The 23,118-nt window shown below is 34.4% G+C and overlaps 1 protein-coding gene across 1 annotated transcript; it reads left to right on the top strand.

Annotated features, from left to right (window-relative positions):
* Window positions 1–3,375: 3,375 nt before the first annotated feature.
* LOC133175004 (broad substrate specificity ATP-binding cassette transporter ABCG2-like) lies at window positions 3,376–22,866 on the top strand. The gene is made up of 17 exons (XM_061310098.1): window positions 3,376–3,579; window positions 4,293–4,352; window positions 4,736–4,850; window positions 6,487–6,639; window positions 6,779–6,936; window positions 7,272–7,423; window positions 8,060–8,167; window positions 11,894–11,954; window positions 12,097–12,205; window positions 16,038–16,103; window positions 16,809–16,894; window positions 18,204–18,293; window positions 18,491–18,615; window positions 18,893–19,047; window positions 20,099–20,188; window positions 21,133–21,185; window positions 21,269–22,866. The coding sequence occupies exons 1-17, from the start codon at window positions 3,404–3,406 to the stop codon at window positions 21,411–21,413; spliced, it is 1,902 nt and encodes a 633-aa protein (XP_061166082.1). The 5' UTR covers window positions 3,376–3,403; the 3' UTR covers window positions 21,414–22,866.
* Window positions 22,867–23,118: the final 252 nt, after the last annotated feature.

The following is a 23,118-nucleotide window of genomic DNA, read 5'->3' as shown; positions in this document are numbered from 1 at the left end:
GCTAGAACGGAGCCACAATAGACGATCTTTACAAATCTTCTCAAGAACAGCAGAGCCATGACAATTAGACCTATATATCAATGTGAAGCATCCTAAGGTAGTATAGATTCAGCTTTGTTCAAATTATGGTTCCTGGAGCTAGGGTGGTGTCACAATAGGCGATCAAAGTTTTACTTATGAAAAAAAAAATTAATAATCTTCTATTTTGAATAACTTCGAGAGAATATGCTAGACTAAATATGAAAGGAAAGACCTCAAAATTCTGTCAGAATTGACAAATTAGAGTTTAAGAAGTATATCAAAGAATCGCATTAGACAATGAACCAATTGTCTCCATGTACTTCCGCTTTCAGTAAACCAGAATTAAGTGATACACAGATATAGGAATTTGAAAGACTACTAAAAATGGTATGGATCCACCCACAGGCCTTTAGATCGCTTTTACAAAAAAAAAAAATAAGTGTTAAAAAAATATCTTTATTATACATCCCATTTTTTAAAAGTCGAATTTAAGCGATCCAAAGGCCTGTGGATCCACCTACGCCTGGAGCAGCTTGTAGCAGTATATATAGTCCTGGTACATAAGGTTTATTTTAGAAGTTAGATATACAGTAATTCACAAAATCTTTTTCTCACAGTTCCTTTTCAAAGGATGAAATTCTTCAAAATCAACTTTCAGTTTTAAATACTTTTAACGCACTCGCTGTTGGAAAACTGAAGGGCATTAATTTTTAGCCGACGTGTTGATATTCTTATGAAAAGAAATTGTACAAAAAAATTCTGCAAATGAAGAAAACTCTTGCTGTGGCTTTCAACATTTTGTTATATCTTCAGGGAATAGGAAGAAAAATTATGTATTATCACCAAAAAAAAAAAAAAAAAAAAAAAAAAAAATACAAGGATATATACAGAGAATAAGAAGATAGGAAGAGAAATTATTTATTGTCACAACATACAATAAAAAAAAAAATACGAGGAATACATGAAAATAATATTTAGTGCCATACTTATTTAAATTCACATTACACATTAAACACATATTAAATAGTTTTATACACTTTGGCCCTATATATTTTTTATCACAGAAATTTTCACATTACATTACAATATCCTAGGTTTATTAAATGTAGGTTTCAAATGATATTTTTAGAACAAATTGTACACATTTAAAAAAAAAAATGATTTTTAAAGATGTCATATACTCATATATTCTGTATGTGCCTTTTTATAAAAATACAGAAATATAAAAAGCTAATTTCACGATTTTTGATTTTGAGTGTATTTAGACAGACATAGAAAAACGCATAATACGCAAATACATAATCCTGAAGTGAAACCAAACCAAGCGCCAATGACTTTCCACAATGAGTGGAAAGCGCGCCAAACTCAATCTTGTTTTCAGTCACATGCACAAAAATGTAAACACGTGTATGAAGCGTCGTCAAACCTCGAGTGTTTCCGGTGACTCCTCGGGCTCATCAAATAATGAGTGGAAACGAGAATCTGCGGAATTAGCCGAGGTATATACGAATGCCATCCACCCGTGACCTCTTGTGTAATCCACTGACAACCTATAAAGCAGTTCGTACGTTGATCTCTGACGGGGTGGCGCATTTTTGAGTCTGAGGTATGGCTTTATGTTTTCTGTAGTATTAGGCTAATAAATAACGTTGTTGTTTGATCACTCAGTAATGCAGTAAGCTTTAATTACCAAATGCATGCATTCACCTGTTTTTTTTTAAATATGCAGATGACTGAGATGTAAATTAGGAATTTTAGGTCTATTATCTATATCTAGGCCTATCATTCATTTGAATGGTCTTACATATCATGTATACGTTGTCAAGTGACGAAAAACTGCTTAGTAGGAGTTAGTTGATATTCACGAATGCAGATAGTTCTTAATCGTAGATCTATACATGTTATACTTTGCTATTTATAAACCTTATGAAACTATCATGACACTATACTTGTGTGAAACTCTATGAATCTGATTCTCTTCCATATCCATAGCTACTTTTATTTGCCAACATATCAAATGCCTGAGTTCAAAGTCATAATAATTATATATCTTTGAATCACCTGCGAATTTTTTTCTTTTGTTGGAAACATATCAAGGCCAGAGAACTCTAACCTGGTGTTTCACATGAGGTTATGTGGTGCAGATCAAAATTGTTTGACTCACAGACCCATCTTTTAAAATGTCCTTGGCCTGTCTGTGAAATCAGGCATGTATCCGCTACCTTTGAAGGTCGCCTAATACATTTATTAAAAAAAAATGTCAGGGGCTTATGCAACCACCAATTTTCTTCTAAAATTTAACCTATCAAGTGAACCGTAGTTCTGCAGGCAGTGTCTTCTATCGTATGTAAACATTTTAGTGTATATATATTTCAAGCTTTTTTGGAGAATTATGTCTAATTTTCAAGCAGAAGATAACATACCTTAAAAGTACTTGGTAATCCAGTTATGTTGAAGCAGTTGATTATATAGAATTAATAGTTTTAATGAGTGTGTTCTTATTTTGGGTGAACCTTATTTCGCATACATTTGATACTAGGTAAAGAACATTAAAGGAATTTGCTAATTATATTTTTATTACATATCTTAAATAAAATTCTCATCAATTTTCTTCTTTCACTAGTAAAGCACGAGTTTTTACCAAACAATACCATATACACGGTACATGTATACACATGTATAAACAAAAGCAGATTTAACAATTCTATTATAATCTGATTCTTGTGCATGTCATGTGATTAAAAGTAAATGATATAATATAGCTTCATTAATGCTTTGCAGTAAAAAAGTACATGCAGAAGTAAGTTTTTGTATTATTATACAGAACTTAAAAAAGAAGTCAAAAGTGTGTTGAGTGCCTTTCAAATAATTATTTTCCAGCACTAATTTTACTTTTATTGTTTAAAATTTCAAAACAATAAAAAAAAAACTTTCGACATATTATATACATGTATTAATCTGTGAATATTATACATTTATTGACTGGGTTCAAGGGCAACGTGAATTGATGAACCCAACCAAACTGTTTGCCTGAGGCCATTTGATTCGAGGGGTCGACAAAACGCAATTGCCCAAGAACATAGTCAATAGATGTTTTGTTATCCCTTTTATTTATTTATTTTGTATTTTTTGACATACATGTAATTGTGTGCTGGCTTCCATAATGTAAATTTCCTTTACCCACACTGTGGGTAACGGCCTCAGGTAAACAGTTTGATTCTTGGGTCCGACAAAACGCATGTTGCCCTCGAACCCAGTCAATAAATGTATAATATTAATTTCAATTAAACCATAACATCCATCACTCTGTGTTATTATTTAACTCAATTTGCTTGTCACTGTTTTTACAGGTGTGAATGTCACTGAATTATCAGAAAGGGTCATGTCTAAAACAAAAGTAAATGGAGTCCACACCGTGGACTTCACAAATCAGTCCTCCATCATGGAGACCAGAGGATCCGTCATCAGTGGTCACAGTGTGGTGTACTCAGTGGACGTAAGGAAGGGACCGTGTTGCTGTGGACAAGTCACAAAGAAACAGATCCTAAAGGGAGTGGAGTAAGTAGTCATTGTGAGTGGAGAAAGTGGTCATTATGAGTGGAGTAAGTGGTCATTATGAGTGGAGTAGTGGTCATTATGAGTGGAGTAAGTGGTCATTATGAGTGGAGTAAGTGGTCATTATGAGTGGAGTTAGTGGTCATAATGAGTGGAGTTAGTGGTCATTGTGAGTGGAGTAAGTGGTCATTATGAGTGGAGTAAGTGGTCATTCTGAGGAGTAAGTGATCATTATGAGTGGAGTTAGTGGTCATTATGAGTGAAGTAAGTGGTCATTATAAGTGGAGTAAGTATGAGTGGAGTAGGTGGTCATTATGAGTGGAGTAAGTGGTCATTATGAGTGGAGTAAGTGGCCATTATGAGTGGAGTAAATGGTCATTGTTAGTGGAATATGTGGTCATTATGAGTGGAATAAGTGATCATTATTCAGAAGTTCCAGACAAAACAGATAACCAGCTCACTAGCTCCTTAGGTTCCCTGCAAAGATTACAGGGTGGATGAGTATTGGATGAGTAATGGCCGGAGTATTGCCAATTTTCATCTGTATAGCTTCGCATTTGTTCATTCATCCCCACTTTATGCATGCATTGTATAGTCATTAAAAAAATAAAAAAAATTGGGTAATAAAAAAATAAGTAACTTTTTACTTTATAAAAAGATAACTTTTCAGTGAAACCTGAAAATGTGTATTTTATTATTGCCATTATACATTGTAGCTGTATATTCAAACCAGGAATGAATGCCATTTTGGGACCAACAGGAAGTGGAAAGTCCTCGTAAGTATGCTTGAACCTTGGTTTAATTATGTAATTGGGTTTTGTGAATATATACACATGAACTTTATGTCACTCACTTTGTACAGAAAATTCTCAAATTCTGAGAGGAATTAATTAAAAGGAAATTTAGCAGAAAGTTTTTAGCTCCTATGTCAAATAAGTAGGAGGAAGATAATGGGAAGTAGGAATTGGTATTCAATTAAAAAAATAAAACATTGTAAGATTGTAAATGTTAATGTCTTATGTCTTTTAATTTGCACAATTAATCAAATTGAAAATGAAGAAGAAGGTGTGGAAGCAATTAATAGCTCATTACTTCAACATTATATTTCTCTTATGATCTATGTGTGTCCTGATGAAATTTATGATCTTTTTCTCTACAGACTTCTTGATGTGTTGGCCGGTAGAAAGGACCCCAGTGGACTAGAAGGAGAGATTCTGTTCGATGGAGTTCCTCCCCCTGAAAATTTTAAATGCATGGTTGGATATGTTGTACAAGTGAGTGTTTTATTATCGATGCTGGTTTTTAGAGGTGTAACGATACAGCAATACATCGATCCTATTGATTGCAAGGGCTCACCATACACGTATCGTATTGCCATATATTACATTTTCAGCAGTGAAATACTGTGATTTATTTATTGAATAAAAGTGACATTCTGTCCCAGTGTGAAAGGATACCAAAGTGATATTCTCTCACAGAATGAAAGGATACCAAAGTGATATTCTCTCACAGTGTGAAAGGATACCAAAATGATATTCTCTCACAGTGTGAAAGGATATCAAGTAAGTAAAAGATAATTTCTGGTCTGTAATAAGATAGAGATAGTAACTAAAACATCTTGAGAGAGACTAAAATTGCCAATATCTTCCCAAGTATGTTACAATGTTTTCAATCGCACAACTGCTAAGCTATGACTTCTCCACAGCCTATGGCACTGTGTTAAGAAAAGACAGAGGCAAAGGGAAAAAAAGAAAATGTAATAATCAGAAAATTCAATGATTTGTAGCAGGATAGGGAATTTATTTCACTTGTGAGACAGGATCTTTTGATATTTTCACTCGTATCAAAAAATCCTGTCCCACATGTGAAATAAATTCAATATCAAACTACAAAACATTGAATATCCTCTATGTGTATATCGTGATATAGTACAAGATAATTTTCATTGTTTTGTTTCTACATACATGTACAACCTAAAAATTTTTACAGTTTTAAAATGGCTGAAAAAAAGGTAACGAAGAACAAAATAGAATGTCAAGACTATAAATCCACCTTTTATTAACTTTGGTCAGGGGTATCAAGATATTCTTTTTATATTTTCTATAACTGTGGAGGTTAGCGAAGAATAATATGTTAAGATATCGTTTAATTCAATTGTTTACAGCTGTATCATGATACATGTTGTATCGAATGACCGTATCATATTGTTAGGTAGCTTGCAATACTCAGGCCTACAGGTTTTTGCTCTTGAGTCATGTTCTTGCATAAAATGATACTGCAACTTCCCTTACTTATGCTGAAATTCCCTATCACCGGGTTTATATCTCACAGTTGATTCAATATCCAAGAGCATGCTCCCTGTATGAACAATTCCTAAAACAAGGCAAGCTATTGACAAACAAGTTGATGAAACAAGGATATCAAGAGTCTTGTTTGAAATCATCATTTCGCAAGTTATATGGTCAATACAATGACCTCGTCAACAAATACAATCTATCATGAAGTGGAATGCTGACGGACATTTTTCATATTAATTATTTAGCCTTTAATTTTCACACTGAAGTTTTTGGATTTTTCCATATGCCTAATCATGACGAGGAGCACATGGTGGGTGTTACTGGTCGACAGGGGATGCTTACTCCTCTTTGGCACCTGATCCCACTACTGAGGTTATCAGAGGTCCATGTTTGCTATGCTTAAGATTTGTATTGTTTTAGTGTTGTTTTTTTTTTAGCTTGATTACTGTTCTCCATATTTCATATTATTCAAGGGCTCTTTTTTTGAGAGGGGGGGGGTGCAAATCTATCCTCATACTCTAGTGAAATCTCATACAAACGATAGTGAAAAATATTGCATTAGAAAAATGAGTTCTATAAGATTTTCATAATTTCTGTTTTTCTGCCATAACAGGATGATGTTGTCATGGGAACGTTAACAGTCCGAGAAAATTTCCAGTTCTCAGCAGCTCTTCGTTTGCCTTCAAACTTGACAAAGGCAGATAGAGATGAGCGAGTTAATACAGTAGTACAAGAACTCGGCCTCACTCACTGTGCAGACACAAAGGTAAGTAAACAGCATCTCTGGAATAAAAACAACTCCAGTTGTTTAAAATAATGTAATGTTGACAGTTAGGAAATGAGTTTATACGTGGGGTAATGGATATACATAATGTTAATAAAATGTAATGTTGACACAATGACAGGTAGGAAATGAGTTTATACGTGGAGTGTCTGGAGGAGAAAGAAAGAGAACCAACATAGGAATGGAGCTAATTATCTCCCCTCCTGTCCTGTTCCTGGATGAGCCAACCACTGGGTTGGATGCCAACACGGCCAATTCTGTCATGTTGTTATTGAGAAGGTACTAAAACAATGACCGATTAGACCATTTTACTGTTTTAATTTTACAAATGTGTTCAAAATGTTATTTATCAGAACTTAAGAATTAGAGACTTTAATAGCAAATACATGTATATAAAACTAAAACTGTGGCTGATTGAGAGTTACCTTCCCTTGAGTGACTGAATTGAGAGAGAGATGCTTGGATGGAAACATTCTACAACTACAGCTCTAAGTTGATAAACATACAATTATATATTTTATAACCATTTATTATTAAGACAGTTATTTTGACCATTTTTATGTTGAGTAAATATTAGAAGAATTTTTTTAAAAGAGGTTAATTTTTGTTTACAGATTGGCGTTGAAGGGTCGGACTATTATCTTCTCTATACACCAGCCTCGTTACTCTATCTACAGACTTTTTGACACTCTTATGATGCTCTCCTTGGGAGAAGTTGTCTATCACGGCCCGACCAAGGACTCTCTGGACTTCTTCCAATCCATAGGTGAGACAATCTTTGAAAGAATTTAATACCTTGAATATAATCCATGGAACTGTGTATCTGTTTTTGTTCATTTAAGGTCAGATAACAGGTTTTTGTCCACAATATACATGTATAATTTTCCCAAAGAATTTTTCATTGAAGTATTGCTACTTTTACAAGTTTCCACACAAAAAATTGAGGTACCTTACCAGGCATTTGTGCAAGTTTTTGTAGTATTAAAAGTACATGTCATTTTCACACTGTTTACATAGTGAGGCCCAACTCAGAAAGGGTCTTTACATACTTCATCCTGTAGTTTCCCTAAGTCATTTCATTTATGTACATGGGTTAATAAATGTTGTGATCATAACCTGATAATGTCGTATATAATTGGATTCATCGATACTTTCTTCAGTCTTAGAATACTGCTTGTCAATTGACTCAAGTCTATTCCATTTATCAGTAGAATTACAAAAACTATATAAATAAAAAGGAAAAAAGGAAAAGTTATGCTTTATGTTTTATCAGGATATTTTGGGGGAAAATCCTGATATATCATGATACGAAATTTTTGTCAATACTGATCCCTAGTAAAAATAAAATAGCCTTCTTACTATATTATGCACATGTACTAATCTTGTGGGGTTTTTTTTTCAGGTTACACTATACAGGAACATAATAACCCACCGGATTTCTTCCTAGATGTTATCAGTGGAGACTTCAGTATCGACGTTGACACCTTAGACCCAGAAAAAACTACCACAGGTATAACTAATCTTATCATACAGACGGAAAATATCATGTAGATTAGCCTTTATACTTCATCAATGTAATGCATGGAAATTAAACATTTAATCACAATTTTACCCAACATTGTATTCTAACTGAACAGTACATCTTTGCCCTTATTGAAGTGATCCACTGTCAATATTATCAGTGTTGTAAGCATTTTTAGCTCACCTCAATGAAGTTGGAGAAGCCTATGTAGTACCCTTAGCATCGGTGTCCCAGTTTAAAGTTTTTGGAGCAGATTTCTTTTCAAGTACTTATATTCCCCATAATCGAAGATGCATGGAAGATGATTCTAGAATGTCTCATTGTACCAGTCAAGGTTTTAGATGCTTCAATTTCAGCTGTAGAATGACCAGGTTAATGTTTTTGAACCAGGTTTAAGTTTTTGGAGCAGGTCTCATTTCCAAGTAACTATAAGCTCTAAATTGATGAAACTTGCATGGATGATACATCTAAGAATGCAGAACACTGAGCTTGCTTCAATGATGGATCTGACATACATTTTCAGGATGAGTGACCAGGTTGAAGGTTTTGGAGCTGGTTCAATCTATAGTAACTATTTGGCCTACCTGGACCAAACTTGCATGGATGATAGATCTAAGGATGCACATTACTGGACTTGCTTTGAATGCTGAATTTGACCTACATTTTTCAGATGAGCAACCAGGGTAAAGTTTTTGGCAGTTTCTTCTAAAGTGACTATAGGCCCTATGCTAACCAACTTTGCACTGTAGATACATTTATTGCTGCACACTACTAGAGTTGCTTTGGATGCTGGATTTGACCTACATTTTCCAGATGAGTTAATAGGTTAAAGTTTTTGGAGCAGGTCCATGACCAAGAAATTATAAGGCCTATCTGAACCAAACTTGCATGGATGATGCATCAAGGAACGAATACTCTCAAACTTGCTTCAGATACTGGATTTGACTTACATTTTCTGGATGGGTGACTAGTTTAAAGTTTTTGGATAAGTCCATTCCCAAGTAACCGCAAGCCCTTTCAGACCAAAATTGCGTAAACGTTGCATCTAAGGATGCACACTACTAGATTATTAGTTTATTGTGGGACTTTGCCTTACTTAAAGACAACATTTGTTGAGGTGAGCTCTGTAATCTCTGATTACCTATGTTTTTTTTATTAACTTGATATTTTTATCATTGATTGATAATTTCAGGGAAAAAATTAGGTAATTCATTTTGTGTTTCTGGATAACACCCCCTGATTCTTAACACCCAGTTCACTTCCATTATCCCACAGTACCCACTTACAGATCCCCCTAAATACACGGCAGGAGAGGATACATGTCCAATGTGATCAATTTTGTTTGTTTTCATTCATTAAATGGATATGGGTTGTTTTGTGGTAAAAGATTGTTAAGGCATGAACTTGTTAAAAGTTACTTAAATTTAGTCCCCTACTTTGTTTGTCTTCTTTACTCTAATTATCCTCTGTTTTTTCAGTTTTCATTTGTATTTATATAAAATCTATTCACCAGTGATAATTTTGCTCATAACCTAACACCAAATCTTTATGATAAATGTGATGACTTAAACTTTTCCATCATCAACTTCCCTTATTTATGTAGCAATATACCCTTGTCACCTGCATATGTGTCTCCCAGTTGATCCGATATGCAAAAGCATGCTTTAGGTATGAGCAATTTCTAAAATGAGGCAAGCTATTGGCAAGTTGATGAAACAAGGATGTCAACAGTCTCTTTTGATGTCAACATTTTGCAAGTTCTTTGGTCAATACAATCTATCATTTGGTAGAATGCTGACTAGCGTTTTTCATACAAATTGTTAGGCCATTATTTACACACTGAATTGTCTATGGATTTTTCCGTTTGCTCAATCAAGGAGCAAATGTTAATGTGTCTGCACAAAGGGGATGCTTACTACTCCATGGCACCTGATCCCACCTCTGATGTTTAAGAGGTCCATGTTTGCTCTGCTGCCAATTTTTATTGTTTCAGTGGACTTTTGAGCTTGATTACTGTTCATTTTCTCCATTTTTCATTATTTTTACATCATAATATTATGTGTTCAGCTTATGAAAATACATACATGTATTCCATCATTTTAATCACATCTCTGTTCAATTTAAACATTTGAATAAACATATATTTTTATGCCCCCCCCTTCAAAGAAGGGAGGGCATATTGCTTTGCTGCTTTCTGATGGTTGGTCTGTTGGTCCACTAACAGTTTCCGTTCATTCTTTGCAGAGGTTGCACATACTAAAATGAAATCTGGTATACAGATTTATCATACAAATATCTAGGTCAACTTCTGTTTTGGGTACGATCGAGCAATTTTTGACAGAGTTATGCCCCTTGAACCTAGAAAAATTCCAATTATTTGGGGGGGGGGGGGGGGGGTGTTCTAAGTGTTTCACAAACATCTCTTGTTTCAGCATGTTTACCCCCACCCAATGTAACCAGGGTATATCAAGACTTTCTATTAAAAAAATCACATTAACCTGCACATTAACCTGCTCGACTGTGTCTGTACAATTCACCTTTGTATCCAGTTGAACATTTGTGGGAGTAACTGGACTGTAGACTAGAGGCGTCGGAATATCCCAGCCCCTTTTGATCAGCTAAGGGCTACCTTGTTTGAAAGGTTGGATAATATCCCTATGAGAAAGATAAATGCACCAAAACACTCCATGCACAGGAGTATGTGACTATGCGTAAGAGAGGCATAGGAAATAATGACTACATTTTCAATTTCACTTTTGTGGGGGTACTGTCAAATGAGTTTAACTTTCTCTTGAATTATTCGTCAATCATATGTTAACCTTTATGTGATTACAATAACACCTCCACTATTCTAATGTTAACTTTTATGTGATTACAATAACACCTCCACTATTCTTATGTTAACTTTTATGTGATTACAATAACACCTCCACTATTCTTATGTTAACTTTTATGTGATTGCAATAACACCTCCACTATTCTTATGTTAACTTTTATGTGATTACAATAACACCTCCACTATTCTTATGTTAACTTTTATGTGATTTAAATAACACCACCACCTTTCTTATGTTAACTTTTATGTGAATGTTATAACACCTGCACCATTCTTAAAACTTTTTATGTTATCACAATAACACCTCCATCATTCTATGTAAATGCATATCCTAAACTTATTAACTTTTATGTGATTACAATAACACCTCCACCATTATTTCATTAAATTTAATGTGTTTACAATTCCACCTCCTCCAATCATATGTTAACTTTTATGTGATTACAATAACACCTCCACCATTATTTCATTAAATTTAATGTGTTTACAATTCCACCTCCTCCAATCATATGTTAACTTTTATGTGATTACAATAACACCTCCACCATTATAATGTTAATGTTGTTGTGATTACAATAACAACACCACAATTCTTATGTTAAATTTTATGTAATTTAAATAACACCTCCACCTTTCTTATGTTAACTTTTATGTGAATGCAATAACACCTGCACCATTTTTATAACTACAATGTTATAACAATAACACCTCCACCATTCTATGTGAAAACAAAATCACCCCACCTTTCTTATGTTAACTTTTATGTGGATGCAATATATAACACCTCCACCATTCTAATGTTCAATTTTATATGAATGCAGTAACACCTCCACCATTCTATGTGAATACAATAACACTGCCACCATTCTTATTTATAGATGAGGAGGATGTTCATGGTATGCTTGTACAAAAATTCAGAGAATCAAATGTTAATGCAAAGTAAGTTTTGAATACAAATTTATGTTGTATGCCCTGCAAATTTTGGTTCACATCCTCTTAAATCAATGATTTTTTTATAAGGATGCTTAGTTGTGTTATGCATGATAATGTCAGTAATTGAGGATCATGTTGCTTATTGCAGAGTCCAAAGTGAAGTGATGGCCATTTATGATGAATATCAGTCCAAATTAGCAAGGAAAGAGTTGGTACAACTACCCCCTGTACAGTATAATACCTCCTTCTTTACACAGGTAAGAACACCAGTCATTTAACACAGCTAGGTAACTAAACATAATACAACACCTTACACAGGGAAGAACACCTCTCATTTTACACAGCTAGGTACATGTAACTAAAAATGAGGTGATACCACTGCCACCTGAACAATACCTCCTTCTTTACACAGGTAAGAACACCTCTTGCTTAACACAGCTAGGTAACTAAAAATAATTCAATGCAACACCTTACACAGGTAAGAACACCTCTCAACTGAGCTAGGTAACTAAAATTGTGGTGATACCACTACTGCCGTACAACACAAGACCTTTATAGCTCACCTCGACGAAGCTGAGATGAGCTTATGCTATACCCCTTGCGTTGGCGTCGGCGTTAGCGTTGGTCGTCCTGGTTAAAGTTTTAGGAGCAAGTCCATTCCCAAGTAACTATAAGCCCTACCTGGACCAAACTTGCATGGATGATGCATCTAGGAATGGACAATACCAGACTTGCTTTGGATGATGGATCTGACCTACATTTTCTATATGAGGCCTAGATAAACTGTGTGTTTCCGGTTCCCCGACCGACCCTAAAATATATGAGCCGACCCTGAAAAATTTTCCGCCGATATCTTTCCGGTAGTGAACAATTCAATTTTCACTATTAGAAATCCTAATCTCGATCACTTCCGTGTTTGAGAAAATGTACATCCTATACACATTAAACAGAAATGCCATTGGGGAAAAAGAAATGAATTCTTGGTTTTTACCATTTTGTTTATTGTGAAAGTTTAATTTTAACTAATAAAATTAAATAAAATGCAGTGATTCATTTTGAAAATGGTTATCATGGGTCCAAAGGACTCCTCTTAATGACAACAGTGAGTCCCGTGCCAAAATCAATGCGTCCAAATCCAAGGTGCCGTATATTAGATATCACAGAGGAAATTCTGGTGAAATAAAAAAGGGTATTGCGCGAAAGTGCAAATGTTTTATTGTAGTTGTGAGTGATTTATACTTTTACTACTAATTGTCCAAGTAAGAGAACATGATTTTGTGTCATAAAAATAATGTATTGTCCACTGTGCACATTGGTTCTATTTTTAGATCGAACATTGTATCAGTCATAAAATGCACAGAAGCAGAATGAAGTAAAAAAAAAGTTTAAGAAGAAATAACAAATGGTCAGAAATAAAAATGATTGAATTTTATACTTCTTAGTTGTAAGGAAAAAGACGAAAAGAAAAAAAACAATGATACAGGCTACAGCTTAAATACAAAGGTATAGTATTCGCTTCAGAAACGTTCCACGGTATAGACATTATCAGTGATAATCGAACTGTGCCATCTAACTTTCAAATATTTTCTGATAATTGCTTTTAACTACAGTTGTGAAATCTGACCTGTTGTTGGCAACCTTATACCTGTTAAAATCGTTTATGCATATCGCTTAGCACGTGGATATGATGCAATCAGTCAAGTTTTGAATCAGATTATACCGAAATAATTTTAAATAGTACATGTCCTTCTATAAATTTATTGCGTCCATTGGGATGCACATTTATTGAAATAATGCGTCCTGAGCAAAATTTGTGCGTAATTTACGCAGGACGCACACCAAAATGAATCACTGAAAATGATTTCCCTACCTACCTACCCTATTTTTTCTCGGGTTGGAATAGGAAACACAATATTTATTTACCTTGGTCTGACTGACCTGGTTAGAGATTTTGGGCAGGTCCATTCCCAAGTAACTATAAACCCTACCTGGACCAAACTTGCATGATGATGCATCTAGGGATGGACACTACCAGACTTGCTTTGGATTATGGATCTGACCTACATCTTTCAGTTGAGTGACCAGGTTAAAGTTTTTGGAGCTGGTCTATTCCCAAGTAACTATAAGCTCTACCTGGACCAACCTTGCATGGATGATGCATCTAGGGATACACACTTCCAGACTTGCTTTGGATGCTGGATCTGACCTACATTTTCCAAATGAGTGACCAGGTTAAAGTTTTTGGAGCAGGTCCATTCCCAAGTAACTATAAGCCCTACCTAGACCAAACTTGCATGGATTATGCATCTAGGGATGGGCAATACCAGACTTGCTTTGGATGCTGGATCTGACCTACATTTTTCAGATGAGTGACCAGGTTAAAGTTTTTGGACTAGGTCCATTCCCAAGTAACTATAAGCCCTACCTAGACCAAACTTGCATGGATGATGCATCTAGGGATGGGCACTACCAGACTTGCTTTGGATGCTGGATCTGACCTACATTTTCCAGATGAGTGACCAGGTTAAATTTTTTGCAGCAGGTCCATTCCCAAGTAACTATAAACCCTACCTGGACCAAACTTGTGTGGATGATGCATCTAGGGATGGGCACTACCAGACTTGCTTTGGATGCTGGATATGAAATACATTTTCCAAATGAGTGACCATGGCAATGTTTTTGGAGTAGCTCATTAATTATATGGTCTTTTATGATTTAACTTGCATGGATGATGCATGTAAGGATGGACAATTCCAGACTTGCTTTGGATATAGGAAATTAAAGACATTTTCTTGATTAGTGAACAGGTTAAAGTTTTTGGAACAGGTCAATTCCCAATGAACTACAAGACCTACTTACACAGAACTTGCATGAATATTGTTTTTAGGATGCACACTAACTATAAAGAAAATATGATGTGAGATTTGCATTACTTATACTGATAACATTCGTCGAGGTGAGCTTTGTAATCTTCGATTACCTATTTTTTACACAGGTAAGAACACCTGTTGCATAACGCAGCTAGGTAATTACTAGGTACCACTGTCACCTGAACAATACAAAACATCCTTCTTTACACAGGTAAGATCATCTCTTGCTCAACACAGCTAGGTAACTATATTGAGGTGGCACCACTACCGCTGTACAATACAAAACATTCTTCTTTACAAAGGTAAGAAGACCTCTTGCTTAACACAGCTAGGTAACTAAAAATAAAACACCTTACACAGGTAAGAACACCTCTTGCTTAACACAGCTAGGTAACTAAAAATAAAACACCTTACACAGGTAAGAACACCTCTTGCTTAACACAGCTAGGTAACTAAAAATAAAACAACACCTTACACAGGTAAGAACACCTATTGCTTAACACAGCTAGGTAACTAAAAATAAAACAACACCTTACACACCTATCAGCAGAACTAGGTAGCTAAAAATAATTCAATACAACACCTTACACAGGTAAGAACACCTCTCAACTGAGCTAGGTAGCTAAAAATGATACAATGCCTTACACAGGTAAGAACACCTCTCAACAGAGCTAGGTAGCTAAAAATAATTCAATACAACACCTTACACAAGTAAGAACACCTCTCAACAGAGCTAGGTAGCTAAAAATAATACAACACCTTTCACAGGTAAGAACACCTCTCAACAGAGCTAGGTAACTGAAAATAATTCAATACAACACCTTACACAAGTAAGAACACCTCTCAACAGAGCTAGGTAACTAAAACTGAGGTGGTACCACTGTCAATCACTACAACCCTTATTTTTACACAGGTAAGACATTACACCTAGGTGGCAAAACAAAATGTCACACCACAACCACCAACACTGCGCAACTTCTCTTCCTTAACATGAAACTTAATGAGAGTCATTACTTCTATTCGTAGAGGTCATTAATTGTAGGCAAAGGACAACTGCTTACAGTTTCTTGATTGTTTGATCTATAATTGAATACTGTAAAACTGAAGTTCACATGTGTGAAGGCTGCAAGAGAAGGGAGATCACAACACTTTTTTGTTATCATCCAGTACTTTAGTTGTTTTTGAATTCTAATCACAAATACAACTCATTTTCTTTCAGCTTTTGATCTGCTCAGGAAGAACAATTAAAAACATCGCCAGGAATCCCCAGACTTCTGTGATGCAGGTAAATGCTATTATTAGGTAGGACTGTTAGTAATTTACCTATGAATAGAATAAGATTTATGCATGCTGACTTTTGATTCCTGGCTACATACGCTCATTTAAAGCATCATTAATGGTTTTTTGGCCATTAAAACTTTTTTAAATGCAAAGAAGAGTTCATTAGTAATTGATTGATAATTTTAATAACAGTTTCAGTTAATTGCTCTTGATTTCAACTTTTTTATAAGGGGAGTAAGAAAATGTTATCCATTGAAATGAGGCTTCAAAACATCACTAGATTTTTAAATACTCATGGATATAGATAAATGACTCTTAAATCTCTCTGTTTAACTTTTGTAAAATTAAACATATAAGATTGATAAAGGGAAAATTATTTAGTTGTCATCTCATTTTAAATTGGTAATAAAATGAGCAATTTTGTTGTGTTTTGTCTTTATTTCTTAATAACAAGTCATAATACCTGTTAAAGAGATTTTTTGTTTCACACTGACAGGGGGAAGGATGTTTTAGAAATATTTTCACTTTTTCCATTCATTTCTACAGGGAAAAAACACAAGTTTTAAAAATTTTTAGAGTAATCTCTCTTTGTTTTCTTTTGTTATTTCTTTTGTTTTTGGGCTAAATTTGACCTGATATTTTTTGTCTTTTTTTTTTATTGATATATATATACCTTTCATTTGTTAAGGAATACATTTTTTGTTTGTAGTTATTTGTGATCCTAATTTTTGCTGCCATAGTTGGAGGAATCTATTGGCAAATAGAAAATGACTGTAAATCTGGGATTCAGAACAGGTAAGAACATACAACATAGGTAAACCTGGTAACCAGAACAGGTGTGTACATATAGCACAGGTAATCCTGGTAACCAGAACAGGTGTGTACATACAGCACAGGTAAACCTGGTAACCAGAACAGGTGTGTACATACAGCACAGGTAAACCTGGTAACCAGAACAGGTGTGTACATACAGCACAAGTATACCTGGTAACCAGAACAGGTGTATACATACTGCACAGGTAAACCTGGTAACCAGAACAGGTGTGTACATACTGCACAAGTATACCTGGTAACCAGAACAGGTGTGTACATACTGCACAGGTAAACCTGGTAACCAGAACAGGTGTGTACGTACAGCACAGGTAATCCTGGTAACCAGAACAGGTGTGTACGTACAGTACAGGTAAACCTAGTAACCAGAACAGGTGTGTACATACAGTACAAGTAAACCTGGTAATCAGATCAGGTGTGTACATGTTGTACATACAGCACAGGTAAACCTGGTAACCAGAGCAGATGTGTACATACAGTACAGGTAAACCTGGTAACTAGAACAGGTGTGTACATACAGTACAGGTAAACCTGGTAACCAGAACAGGTCAGTACATACAGCACAGGTAAACCTGGTAACCAGTACAGTTGTGTACATACCGCACAGGTAAACCTGGTAACCAGAACAGGTGTGTACATACAGCACAGGCAAACCTGGTAACCAGAACAGATGTGTACATACAGTACAGGTAAACCTAGTAACCAGAACAGGTGTGTACATACAGCACAGGTAAACCTGGTAACCAGAACAGGTGTGTACATACAGCACAGGTAAACCTGGTAACCAGATCAGGTGTGTACATACAGCACAAGTAAACCTGGTAACCAGATCAGGTGTGTATAGACAACACAAGTTAATAGGTGAATCCATTATAGGCATGTATACACAACAGAGGTAAACCAGGACAATCCAGAATAAGTGTATACACAAAACACAGGTAAACTAGGCTTATCCAGAACAGATGTGTAAATATTACATATTAATCGGGGGAAATGAGAGCAGTCCATTTGATATAAATTTGAGATGTGTATATTCATGTGTTCAATGTTATGTAATTACTCCATCTCCATCTATTATCTATTTGAATTATTACCTCTTACTAAAGGTATCAATTATAATGTTTTATGTATTTAAAAACAACTGTCTTTTAATAGTAACTTTATTTAGATTAAGTAAAAGCTTATTTTCCATCTGTAGTATGGCACGAAGTGAATATTTATCAGCATGTTCCATCATTTTATTTGCAGTTTGCTATAATTTATTTTTATGCAGAGTTGGTGCTTTCTTTTTCATTGTGATGAACCAAGTGTTTGGAAATTTGTCTGCAGTTGAACTATTTATCAAGGAGAGAGCCATTTTTATGTAAGAAGTATAATATAACAATACAGAGAAAGCTGAAATTCATTGCTTACCCAGACATTGGGGAGCAGCTAATGTATAGCTGAAACATATCAGCAATGATCTGATTCAGTTAATACTTCAATCTTGTAATGCTTTAAACCATAATGAATAAAAAGACAGGGATTTGATAGTTATAATTAGATTCTCTTGTTTACCAGGCATGAGAATGTGGGCGGGTTCTACCGTGTGTCAGCCTACTTTTTTTCCAAGATATTTTGTGATGTCATTCCGATGAGGTTGTTCCCAGTTGTCATTTTTTCTGCTGTTACATACTTTATGATTGGTGAGTATTTTATTCTGTTATATACTTTTTGATTGGTGAATATTTTATTCTGTTACATACTTTATGATTGGTGAATATTTTATTCTGTTAGTGTTACATACTTTATGATTGGTGAATATTTTATTCTGTGTTTCAATACATTCATTATTGGTAAGCTTTCTTCCTTTGTTATTGGTCATCATTCTCTATACATAAAAATTCTTTATGGACTAAACTAATAAGAAAAATAATGAATGAAATTTGAGTGGCATATCACACAGCAACTCTTGACCTTCAGGTTTCACAGCAGAAGTGGACAAGTTCTTTATCTACACTCTGAGTCTGTTTGCTGTTGCCATGGCAGCCTCTGGTTTGGCTTTCTTCTTCAGTGCCCTGGTTAAGATTTTTGCCATTGCCAACTTGTGTATTGCCTTGTGCTATGTTTTTATGATGGTAAGTATATAGCATTGCCTTGTGTTATGGTTTTATGATGGGAAGTGTATAACATTGCCTTATGCTATGTTTTTATGATGGTAAGTGAATAACATTACCTTGTGCTATGTTTTTATGATGGTAAGTGTATAGCATTGCCTTGTGCTACATATTGTATGTTTTTATGATGGTAAGTGAATAACATTGCCTTATGCTATGTTTTTATGATGGTAAGTGAATAACATTGCCTTATGCTATGTTTTTATGATGGTAAGTGTATATCATTGCCTTGTGCTATGTTTTTTATGACAGTATATGTATAACATTGCCTTGTGCTATGTTTTTATGATGGTAAGTGAGACTTAGGAATTATATAACAATATGTTATTTTGCATGTTTTATGCTGAAATGATAGTCAAGTTTTTGACAGGTTGTTCATGTCCTATAGGAGAACACACTGTGTATCAGAACCTTAATTATTATTTTACTGTAGTCCTTGTTAACCAAGCCATTGTACTGTTATACATCTATAAGGTTCATGGTCTATTCCTAACATAGTATAATACATAAGGGGAAATTCTGGTAGCAAATGTATAATACATAAAGGGAAATTTTGGTAGCAATCTATACATGTATTTCATATCAGAAATGCTCCCAAAAAAAGATAGAAAAGATGTACATTTTCTACTGACTTGTAATAATGGATGATGATGGGCCATGTTTAGTGGTATTAATATTCAAACATCTTCAGATGATGTAGATTCATTTTTTTTTCAAATTATTACCCCTGGGGGTAGGTTGGGGCCAAGGTAAATGATCAAAGAAAGAAATTTTTAAAAAAAACTACTTGTAAAGGGCAGCATGGTCATAATTAGTCATAATAATTATGCAAACATCCTCAGGTAGTGTTGATTCAGGAATATTCCAATCCTGACCCGAGGGGTTTGGTTGGGACACTGTTCTGAAAAAACAGCAGGGCCAAGGTGACTCATGTGAGTGTTTTTGTCCATAGGCCTCTTGTTTTAATTCATGCAACTGCAAACAATGTTTAAATTTGGATTGAATTTTTCAGGTGTTCAGTGGTCTTCTGATCAACATAGCCTCCATTGCAGAATGGCTGAGATGGATTAAATGGCTCAGCATTTTCAGATATGGTCTCAATGTAAGAACAATATCATGCTTCTGTCAAAGTTTTTACCTCTACTTGACAAAGATAAGAGTTATAGTTTATCATTAGTAAAGTCTCCATCATCTGCCTATTTAGCTGTTTGTAATTTATGGCTCCCCTTGATGATGAGCTTATGATTTACAAGTCATTTGCATGTCAGTTCAAAGTTTTAGGAACAAGTCTATCCCCATTGGTCAAGTAAATTTTAGCCCTACCTGAAACTTGCATGGAAGATGCCTCAGTGATGCACACTACCAGACTTGCTTCAAATGTTAGATCTGGCCCTACCCTCACAATACTTCCTTTAGATGCTGCATCTGACACACATGTATGTATTTTCTGAATGAGTGACCAGGTTTAAGTTTTTGTAGGAGGTCCATTCCCAAGCAAGTCCTACCAAGAGCAAACTTGCATGGATGTTGGATCTAGGGATGCACCCTACCAAAACATTCATTTGGTTTGAGACTTTGCTTAAAAATATTATTTGTTGAAGGTTTTTGACTTCCATGAACACTGTTAGCATAATACCTAAGAGAAAAATGTTTGTTTATGATTACATGCTAATAAAAGGTAGGGTAGGTAGGTGAGATTTGGGGTTTTTTAAAATTCTTTTTTTTCTTAAAGGATTAACTTTGACATACATTTTTCAAAGACAGGTTGAAGCTTTCTCCTTCTAACAATAAAATGTACCAGATGGCTCTAAAAGCAGCTACTTAAAGTGCTTTTTTGTGTTATAAACCTTTGTGTTTGAAAGGAAGGTATAGAGGTACAATTTCAAGATTTTACAAGAAAAAAAATATTTTGGTCGGCCCAGAACCATAAAGTTAACATTTTTTTTCTTAGGCCTGAATCTAATTGAAGAGAATTTCAATTGCTGTTGATGTTTTTCATTAATACATGGAATACATAGTTATTTTGTGTTAATCTTTTGTTTTAAGGCCCTGAACATTAACGAGTTGAAAGACAAACACTTTGACAACAGCACTGTGTGGTAAGTACAAAGGAATCTGATTTTAATTAGGAATGATAATGAAGTCTGTGTAACAACTCTACAGTAATAATTTGTTGTTTCAGTGGGAACGAGTATCTTAGTGAGCAGGGGATTGAATACCAGACAGACTTTGATCTCTGGCAGAACATCATGGCTTTGTTAGTGTTTTCTGCCTTCTTTTTAATCCTAACTTATGTAAGGCTGGCCACAATGAACAAGCTAAAATAGTCCACACAAAAGACAAAAAAAAATCAAGTTAAAATAGTCATCATCACAAAAGACCAAAACATGGAGTGTGTCTGAACATGCATGTAAAAGACTGGAATGTCAAAGATGAGATAATGTGTAAGAAAGAGACCCTGGTTAGATTGTAAAGTATCTTGTATGTGCCAATTTTTTTTTAAATAACCATGTCTATTTCTTTCTTGGATGTGTTGCTTTATCATAGAAAGTAAGGAGCTATTGGTGGGTACAATTTTCTGTAAGAGCTGTTTTTAGTAGTTTAGATTTTCTACAGTATATGTGTTTTATGAATAAGGACGATGTGAGTTTTAAAGTTTGTTATTAGACAATCAGACCAGGTCCTCAATTATATATGTCGATCAAGCAACAGGGACTTTTAATTTTAAGTATCAGGCATTTGTCACATTCCAGTTTAAAGAACTCAGTGCTCATAAATAAGAATTTGGGAGGTACCAATTCAAAACCGAAAATTTATACCAGAGCATGCATTAAAATCCTTTGCATTATTGTAGAATTCTTGGACAGAAGACAATTTAACCATTACAGAAAGTAAGCTGTAGATATATTACGGTACATGTTTGTAACTTGCCAGTTAAAGACAGATGATACAAATTTTTTTTCAAAAATCATGAAAATAACAACTAAACAATGTTTATATATAAGTAAAATGAATAATTCTAACCACATAGATTTAATTTAACAGTAATGTCCTACAAAGTCATGGAAAGTTCTATAGATTCATAAGGGTGATGGCAAAAAAAGTATAATTTTGAGTATCATAGAGATTGCAATTTCTTTATATTTAGAAATTTAATATTTGCATTTACAATTAAATAAGTCCAAAAATGTATATCAATCCAGGCATCCGGGTTTTTTTGTGTATCATCTGTCCTTAAGTTTAAACCATTACAATAAGTAAGCTCTAGGTATGTTATGTAAGTAGTTAGAGAGTAGAATATTGTAGCTTTATAGTCCTTAGTATTGTAGTATTATAACACAGATATGTATACATTAATACTTATTGGTCATCAACTGAACATGTGATAAAAAATCCGGTTTTGTACTTTTCACACATTATTGTATTTTTATACATTTCCCCCAACAATTTTACTTTAAGATCAAATGAGAGTAAAGGTTAAAGAATAGACAGAAAATAATGTATGTCTACTACTAAAATATTATTTCTACACATATCTATAAGTTTTAAGTGCTAAGTGTGCAATCTGCAGATTGAATTTCTGTTTAAAAGTTTATAACATACATAGTTTCAAATACATGCACTGGTTATAAATGGGATCCCGAGTGCATGACCTTTTATACATTGAATAGCATAGTATGTATATTATCATGGTTTAACAAACCATTTTAATTGATACACAAGTTACCATACATGACGAAACATGTGTGAATATTGTTGTACATGTAAAGTAACTGTACCTTGCCATATATTTGTATTGTTATACAAAAATATTGTTAATTTTGATAATTAATAATAAAATTGATTTAATAAAAATTGGTTACCAAGTGTTAAGCTGGTGAGAATCTTGAGATTTGGGGACAAAGAGAGTGTCTTAGTTAGGTTTAAGAAGTATTTAATCACGATATACCACAGGCACTTGTTTCTGTAATAAATTTTTGACCCATAGTATAATAATAACCAGACAATACAATGTCCACACAGAATTCAGAA

Source organism: Saccostrea echinata, unplaced genomic scaffold, assembly GCF_033153115.1.
Source record: "Saccostrea echinata isolate AGI-Se365-2 ecotype Australia unplaced genomic scaffold, CSIRO_AGI_Sech_v1 ptg000060l, whole genome shotgun sequence".
Classification (NCBI taxonomy): domain Eukaryota; kingdom Metazoa; phylum Mollusca; class Bivalvia; order Ostreida; family Ostreidae; genus Saccostrea; species Saccostrea echinata.
This window is presented reverse-complemented; position numbering and strand designations above follow the sequence as displayed.

Bases quoted from the DNA above. Each gene is read 5' to 3' on its own strand.
- LOC133175004 (XM_061310098.1), top strand. From the start codon at position 3,404: ATGTCTAAAACAAAAGTAAATGGAGTCCACACCGTGGACTTCACAAAT. The intron at 4,851-6,486 runs GTGAGTGTTTTA...CTGCCATAACAG, and splicing joins TGGTTGGATATGTTGTACAA to GATGATGTTGTCATGGGAAC. The intron at 6,937-7,271 runs GTACTAAAACAA...TTTTGTTTACAG, and splicing joins GTCATGTTGTTATTGAGAAG to ATTGGCGTTGAAGGGTCGGA.